The 9,051-nt window shown below is 30.9% G+C and overlaps 1 protein-coding gene across 2 annotated transcripts in view; it reads left to right on the plus strand.

Annotated features, from left to right (window-relative positions):
* Positions 1-9,051, plus strand: part of LOC105332456 (putative protein-lysine deacylase ABHD14B) — a 52,640-nt gene that overhangs the window by 7,719 nt on the left and 35,870 nt on the right. The window contains exon 5 of one of the 2 annotated variants that reach the window (XM_066076411.1): positions 1,363-1,589. In XM_066076411.1, coding sequence (XP_065932483.1) covers positions 1,363-1,548 — 186 coding nt within the window. In that variant the 3' untranslated portion in view covers positions 1,549-1,589. Of the gene's footprint in view, positions 1-1,362; positions 3,695-9,051 lie in introns of those variants that run through there. The other variant, XM_011435072.4, reaches the window with a different exon arrangement.

Genomic DNA, 9,051 nt, shown 5'->3' on the forward strand with positions numbered 1-9,051 from the left:
CACTTCACCAAAAATGCCAATACATACACAAACGGTTGTATATATAGTGAAGATTGTAAAAATCGTGACCCCTGAACAAAAAGTGGGGCCCCAGTAGGGGTTTAGATTTTAACATATATAGGAAAATGTTTAAAAATCTTCTTCTCAAGAACTATAGTGCAACTGTTTGGGATATTACTATGCATACATGTACATCCTTAAATAATGTAGATTCAAAAAATTGTAACTCCCGGACAATTGATGGGCACCAAGAGGGGTTCAAAATTTAAACATTTTAAAAAACATAAAGGAAAAGTTTAAAAATTTTCTTCTCAAGAACTACAATGTTTTAGTTTGTGGAATTTCTATGCCTTCGCTCATGTAGATTCCTAATTGGTAAAATCGTGACCCCCGGACCAATACTGGGGCCCCAAGATGGGGTCAAAGTTTATTATAGAAATATAAAGGTAACGTTAAAATATCTTCTTCTCGAGAACTACAATGCCTCAATTTGTGAGATTACTATCATGCATACAACCTTGGATAATGAAGGTTCGACAGTTTTAAAATAGTGACCCCTGGACTAATACTAGGGACCCAAGATGGGTTTAAAGTTAAATGTAGAAGTACCGGTATATATGGAAAATGTTTAAAAATCTTCTTTTCGAGAACTACAATGCATCAATTTGTCAGATAACTACGTAAGCACCCTCAAATAGTGTAGATTCGAAATTATAAAAGCTGTGACCTCAATCTAATACTGGGGCCCCAAGAGGTGTTCAAAGTTTAGCATAGAAATATAGAGGGAAAATGTTGAAAAATCTTTTTCTAGGGAACTATAATGCTTCAGCTTGTGAGATAACTATGCAAGCATCCTTAAATAATGTAGATTCCAAATAATTAAAACTTTAGCTCTGGACTAATACTGTGGCCCCAAGAGGGGTTCAAAGTTTAACATAGAAAGATATATTGAAAATGTTTTTAAAAAGTTTTTCTCGAGAACTATAATGCTACAGTTTGTGAGATTATTATGCAAGGATCCTCAAATTGTGTAAACTCTAATGTAGTGGAACCAAGAGTTATCTTTCTTGATGTTCTGTACAGTCTGAGAGTTATTTCTCTTGAAGTGGAACTCTGCTACGTTCAGTTTTTCAGGTTGTGTACGTGCGGTCCTACCGCAGTGCTACACATTTTCATTCCTATGTTACTGTTTATGTTGTTCAAGCCAACCATAAACCTCGGACCATAACTGGGTCCCCAGAAAGGGGTTCAATGTTTAAAATAGAAAAAGCATATGCTACGAAATGTAATGTTACAAGGAACTGCTGTTCAGGTGAGCGATGTGGCCCATGGGCCTCTTGTTTAAAAAAATTTTTGTTTTAGATTCCAACAGCTGTTGTGTATGGTGAAAATGATAAATCTATTGGTCCAGCATCCACAACCAATTTGAAGAACCTGCCTGACCATGAACTCCACATGATAAAAGGAGCCGGGCACGCTGCATGGAAAGACAAACCAGAGGAATTCCATCTCATTCTCTATAAGTTCCTCCTGAAGAAAACTAAGTAGACATGGTCATAAATTTATTTTGAGACATCAAGGACTATTAAGTATAAACCATTTGTGTACCGGTAATTTTGTCATAAGTCTGATATTATGACGCTACGAAATAGATATTTATTATTTCGTCAAAATGGTTCAAAAGCATCCAGAATTGTAAGACCATGTGCAGATACAGAAAATTTTCCCAGGAGGGGGATCTGAGAAATAGTTCAATTTGGTTTAATTTTAGGGTTGAAGTGGCTTAGGCTAAGGCCTATTTTAAGTAACTATGTAAGTTTAAGGAAGCTATATGGGCAACAACTCAACCATCAGGTCTGCCTTAATATTTCAGATACTATTTGTTTAGCTTTTTTTTAGTAAAGAGAATAATCAATAAAATTTACCGTAGATTTAGGGGGTTTTTCCCTATAATTTTATACAGAGCCCCCTTTTTTTTTTTTTTAAAGAAGATCAATACAGTCTATAAAAAAGGCCATGACCATCGAGCCCTCTTAATAGGTCAATAAATGATAAGACCTCCTACTTCTATATTGGTGCATGAGAACAAGGTGACTTTGTCTCAGTATCTGTATGTCTGTGTGTCTGTTTGACAGCCAGTGTATGAGCTTACACATGAAGAAGCATGTTAAACATGGTTAGAAAAATTAAGAATGGTGGTTTTTTGTATAATATGTCAATGCTTTTCACTCTTATGATGTATAATGCAACATTAAAATGGGGTAACAATTGAGGTATATTGCTTATTAGATGCATGTTGTCATTCATTTTTTTTGCCCTTAAATTTTTATTTTTGTTTGCATTGAGATGTTTTCTTTCATTTTTTAAGATTAAGATAATGAGTTTTCGATTTTTTCACTATATAATCCTGTAATTTAGTCCTTTATTAAGTCCATATCAGTTGATTATACTTGAACCCTGTTTTAAAATCTGATAGAGATTTTTTTTTTTTTACATTTCTTTGAATTTTCAACTAAAGAAAGTGCATGGTTTTCCAATGAATATAGGAAATGTTTTCTTGAGAATGTTTTTGGAGTGAACCTCAAATGATTGATTTTAAAACATAGCAAGTGTGCCAAAAAATTCCTAATTAATAATATCCTAAATAATGTCCTAAACTAAAGCCCAGGGAATAACACTTTAACTGATATAGGCCTGTAGTACATAGTATATCCAATAATTTTTGCTATGATTTGTATTTTGGTTTTTTTCACATTCACATTGCAAAATATACAATACGCAGAAAATATATACCTTGTATTGTTTTTTATTTGAATTTTTTTTAATTGCAAAAATTTACTGAATAAAACAAGTTAACATATTTACCCTATTTTGGCAAATTTTGTGACTCAGGAAAAACCCAGATATAGAGTATTTGGAAAGATCAAGGCACCCTCCCTCCCCCCAGTCCTTAACACATGGGATTTGCTGCTACTGACAGCACAGTGTTTCTGTAATGAAAGTTCGCCCTATTGTATGATAATAACTATTATTATACTAAATAAGATGAATTCATTAAACTTTTAAAACGAACTATAAAGGGTAAACTTTTATTACAGAAACAAGCACCTTTAACAAAATTATCCAGATATATTCATCTTCTTTCTCTGGTACTTGTACTTTCAACATCACCAATCATGCGGTCAGGTAGTGGCATGCTTCATGTACTCTGTACTTCATGCTTAGTTTTCTATTTTTTTGTTGTTGTCAATATTATTTATCATAGTGCCATAAACTAGTCTATTAGTATTATTTTTTTTTATTTTAATGTATATTCAAAGAGACCATATTTATATCCATATATATTGTTAATATCTCAAACTAGGTCCTCTTGTTTGGAAAAATAAATACCAGTAGAAAAATGGTATAGTAACCTTTTTTGAATTGTTAACTTATTGTGTTGAATTTTGTAATTTGATGTAAAGAAAACTGTATATTAGTGCCCCTATATGTCTATTTCATTTGTTTTAAAATAGGGAGTCTTTAATTAATTAGAAAATCAATGAGACATACATTATTATTACATTATTATCATAAATGATACTTTTTTTTATTTTATATAACGCTTTGCTTAAATGAATATCTTTCATTAACATAGAAATTGAAAGTCTGTTTATATTGCAATGTACATGTATGAAAATAAAAAGATAATCAAGATTTACCTTTTCTAATTATTTACAGAAAATAGATGGCATATGCTATGCATTTGTGTGATTTTTTACATCCTCGGAGGTAATGAATAGTACAATTTAATCTCCCTGAACTGTCGATATTTAAAGTGTTTTTCAACACAATTTGTGTTTATATGATGAGAAATAAATGTTTGAACACAAGTTCTAAACATGTACTGTATTAAGTTATTAAAATTTTACCATTGAAAAATTGTTGAAATAGACAAGTTTTGAAAAAAAGATATGGATACTACTTTACAGTTTTTGAAAGTATAATATATTTTGCAACACTGCTGGGGGAGGGGGGGGGGGGCAGTGTTCTTTATCCTAAATCATAGCCATCATTTTTCCTAAGTTTGAATATGAGAGTTGAAATTCGTGTTTGAAATATTGTCTGTTTAACGGGTTTAAAAGCCTCGACCAAAGGAATGTTGCAAACTGATATATACCATAGAGCTTTAAGAGGGCCAATTTTATATAAGAAATAAGGAATCATTCTTTGAGTATTATGAGGTGATAATTTTGGTCGGGCGTGATCAAATCCAATAAAGCCCGAAGGGCTTTATGATAGATTTGATCACACCCCGACCGAAATTATCACTCATAATATTCAAAGAATGATTCCTTATTACTTATATTTATATAATTTTAAGCCATCGTACGATTAAATATTAAAAATATGAATAAGCAAACCCCGCTGGCGCCTCAATTTGGCGTCATTTGTATTATGGGTTATATAGTACAAAATCGATACGTAGTGTTATCACAGGCAAAGATACTGGAAAATGTAAATATACTAAATTAATCTTTTTTAGAAGAAGAGATTCAAATTTATATAAAGATAAAGGAAAAACTAAATAATAGTTTATAGTTAAAGAAATCGCTTCAGATCTAATGGTTAATTTGTTGACACCCAGCCTCCTTAAGCCATATGATAATATGCAAAAATTAACAACATGGCTACGGACTCGGAGCTTCAGTGCATATAACGATTCTCCTTCAATATTGCGTCAATGGAAACTCGCCAATCTTTCTTGTCTCCATGAATAATTCATGCACTATTATGATTGCCTTCTTCACAATTATAAATTGGTTCTATTAAAGGGACTTGGACACGATTTAAGATCAAAAATTTTATTTTTTATTTTCATGTATAAAATGGTTTACTAGTGCATTTTAAATGATGGACCAAAATATTGAATGTTGAAGTCAAGTTAGAAGCGAGATACAGAGGTAAGAATTGGTTGTTATGAAAACAAAGCTCGAGTCTTATAGTTGTTTACCAAAAATGTAATGTAGAGAATTACCATTTCTTTGACAAAATGACATGTAATAACAATTTAAACTAAACCAGTATCTTCATAAATGCTATCATCAACAAAAGAAATATACATTTGATTGAAACTTGCATCGATACAACTCATATGTAAAAATGACATTATTCGGGCTTTGTTTACAAAACAAAGAATTATGAACTCTGTATCTTGCTTATAAATTAATATCTGATTTTCAAATTCTGACAAAGCATTATAAACTTCTATATTTATCAGTATAAACATTGAAAATGGAGAAATAAAATTTGAAAATTCTAAGTCAAATCGTCCCTTTAAAAGCGAAAAATGAAAGGTTGTATACTAACTTATTCGTAAGAAAAAACGAGAAAAGTTAAATGAAATAGTACAAAGCAAGTAAACGTATGGGAAACTGGCTGTAAAAATCAATGTTTCAATCTATTTATAAATAGTATGAAGTATTTTTGAATAATTTGTATTCAAACATTTTGTCTAGACTTCGACTTCATTGAAACAGAGTCAAATAAGCATATTGAATGTTGTATAACCAGCATTTATTATTTTAACCTTTTTATTACAAAATTTACATATACTAGATGCAGTGTAGATGGCTGTCTAATTTTTATATCATGTATTTCACATATTCATATATTTAACAGTGATTTACATTCTTTTGAATAATATAGCATTGAATGATTTATTTTTGACGTCGTCGTGTCAATAACTGACGTCAGGTGAGCAGACAAATTGAATAACGCGCGTTAGCGCGTTATGATAATTTGTCTGCTCACCTGACGGCAGTTATTGACACGACGACGTCAAAAATCAATCATTTAATGCTTATATTTACATTCCCTTACTGGTGAAATCATGTATTTACTTAATTTAATCGATATAAAGTGCATATAACGGAGGGAGTAAATTAGTAACAGCAAGAACAGCTATTTTATTAAACCGGCTTAAACTGGTTATCTAATAGACTTTTGAGTTGAGATCGACAAGCATGAAAATATAATCCATGAAAAATAAATCTTAAAATTTTGTTTCTAATAATAAAGTCAACTTTTTTGTTGAATAACTGTAAAACATGGTGTTTTGATAACATTTATAAAATATATTTTTTCACCGATAACATAGAAATCACTGTTTGAGAACTACTTATGTAAATTACTTGTAAATTCATACGCAGTGAATAGATGTTGCATTTAGAGGCATTTAAACATCACAGAATTTAATGGAAAAACATAGTAGAATGTAAATATACCCCAATAATATAAAAAATAACAATATTGGAGTAAACATTTATTACTAAAAAAAGTGCCTTAAACATCTACACATATTCATGCATATGCATTGTCCACATAAAGATGCTTTCATTCAATCATTTTTTGGATAATTCTTATTTTTATTTGCATTGAGATGTTATTCTTCCATTTTTTTTTTTAGATTTAGATATTACGTTTTCAAAATTGTCTCTATATAATCCTTTAATTCAGTCCTTTGAGTCCATATCAGTTTATTATACTTTAACCTTGTATTTAAAATCTAATAGACACTTTTTTTTTATTTCTTCGACACACCTGTGTGAATTTCAGCCAAAGAAACTGTGCATAGTTTTTCAATAAACGGGAATTGTTTTCTCAAAAAAGAGTTTTTTTGGTGAACTTCAAATTTGATTGGGTTTAAAACAAAGCTAGTGAACTATGAATTCAAATTTTCAAGTAATAATGTACTAAATTAAAGCTTAGGACATAACACTTAAATTGATATAGGTCTGCGTTCATGACCTCATCATTGGTTATTTAAGATTAAAAGGAGAAAAGTTTAATGAATTGGTCCATAACAAGTAAGTGTAAAGGCATCTGCGCTAGCCAAGGGTTTTCGATCCACTTTGCTGGCTGTGAAATTATTCAGTAGTAGGAAATCTAGCATAAGGGTACAAGTTTTGAACAACTTGTTTTTGTCAAAACTTCATTGAAAGATAGTCAATGTACATGAAATGTAGTCACGTAATGTAGAATTATTAACCATTGTGTGGTATTCATCAACTTTAATCTTTGGCACTATAATTTCCAATATTAGCATAGCGATCATGCATCAAGCGTCGGGAGCTGGGGTACAATTTTTTGTGTTTAATTTCATAGAAAAAACGTACTGTAACAACACAGTTAAACTCTCTGCTTTTTTCTGGCGATGCAGTTGACTGTCTAATATACTTCAGATAACTTAAAATTGTTACAAATTGCAGCAAAATGTATTCGACATTATATATGATACCCGGAACAATATTATGGGGAATTTGCACCAATGATCGAGAATGTTATAGATAAAATTGGAAATCTTTGATTTCAAACCTTTAATGTAACAGAATGCCAACGTTCTCTCAAAAATCAATGCGAAACGCTTCACTGAAATTGGTTGTTCAACTTTTCCGAAACACTGACACCCCTGCGAATGTTGAATTTAGACCACGTGGTTTTATTTGACCCTTTCAGTTTCGCAGTAAAAATCATGCCTCGTGTTTATAGTCCATTTCCTAGAATCTAAGTACTTGCAGTCAAATATGAAATCTAGACGTTTATTGATTTTAAATTTTATCTTCATTAACTAGTTGATAAAACGAGTTCTAGAAATAAATGTGACAATAGCAAATATACTTTTTTCTGCTGTTGCACAAGTAACATGCTTAGTAGAGATCCCCCCTAAGGATAAATTTTCGATCCCCGCCTGACCTATTAATAGCATCAATAGTGAAACAGACTATACTATTTTATGCAGAATGTTCCTTGAAAATGGCTCGATATACGAAGTTTTAATACAAAACAGACACCCATTTATTTTTTTAAAAAGCATGAAATTGCAAATCAAAAGCATCAAACACTGCTTTGATTTTATTAAGCAACTCAAGGTTTAGATTTTTCAACCACGTGTAGAGTGGTTGAACACGAACGACAACTCTGTTCTGAATATCGTCGTTTAGTTTAAATAACCACTTACTAGATGGTGAAATAAGGCATATATCTTAATAGATTTTCATGTTTTAACATATATCAAAGTAGGATGTGAGATGAAAAACGACCAGTACTTACGTATTTTGAGAATATTATCCGAACACATACTTCCGCTCGAAATTTCGCAGGAACTGAACAAATCTCGGTGAAGTCTCGTAAACTTTTATTCGAGCACTCTGGATTTATTACATACTTTCCAACGATAAGGAAACATTCCAAACATATTCGCACGGGTGACTGAGGTTTGTTATATTAAACTAAATCTCATATGATATCCATGTACCACTTGTCCACACTTCAATAATTTTGAAGGTAAAACATTACTAGTATGACTCCTTATGCCATTAATTGAGTTCATTCCAATTACACTGTGGATGAAGTGAATCAAACCAAAACAAATATTGAGTGATAAAGTGAGACGTTTATTTAAATATTGCAGAAGTGGCGCATGTTCAATGATATTTAAAAGTACAAGAGAATCAATAATTTAGTAATATATTCATTGTAGAAATTTAAAAGCAATGTGAACTTAACTTTTTCTTATGTTGTTGTTTTTTTTTAGTTTTTTGTTTGTTTGTTTGTTTGGGTTTTTGTTTTGTTTTTTTTTATCTTTTTTTTGCCGTAAAAGGCTAGTAAATCTTTATGCTATATTAGATTAAAACCAATCTTTGCATTTCATTAAGAAAATATTGCTGTACTGGGTTAAATATATCACAATCAATACATTGTAATTAATACTAATATAAAATTTTGTACATGACGATAACATTTTGCTTCATCATAAGCCTCCGATTAGATTTTATAAACTATTATCATTTTTATCATTGCAAAAGAAAATTATTTTTTAATATAAAATTCCGACATGAAGAATTTATGACTACTTATACTACTCCGATTGGTATATTAATAAGCTCAAGTATAGTAAAGCACCGTAGAAAAGTATTGCTACCTATTTGTCTGATCTCGTGACATCTAGTGCAACAGATACAGCTTTCTAATAAAAGATTACCCCACTAGTGTACAACTTATTGAGGGTAT

This window comes from Magallana gigas, chromosome 2 (genome assembly GCF_963853765.1).
Source record: "Magallana gigas chromosome 2, xbMagGiga1.1, whole genome shotgun sequence".
In the NCBI taxonomy this organism is placed as follows: domain Eukaryota; kingdom Metazoa; phylum Mollusca; class Bivalvia; order Ostreida; family Ostreidae; genus Magallana; species Magallana gigas.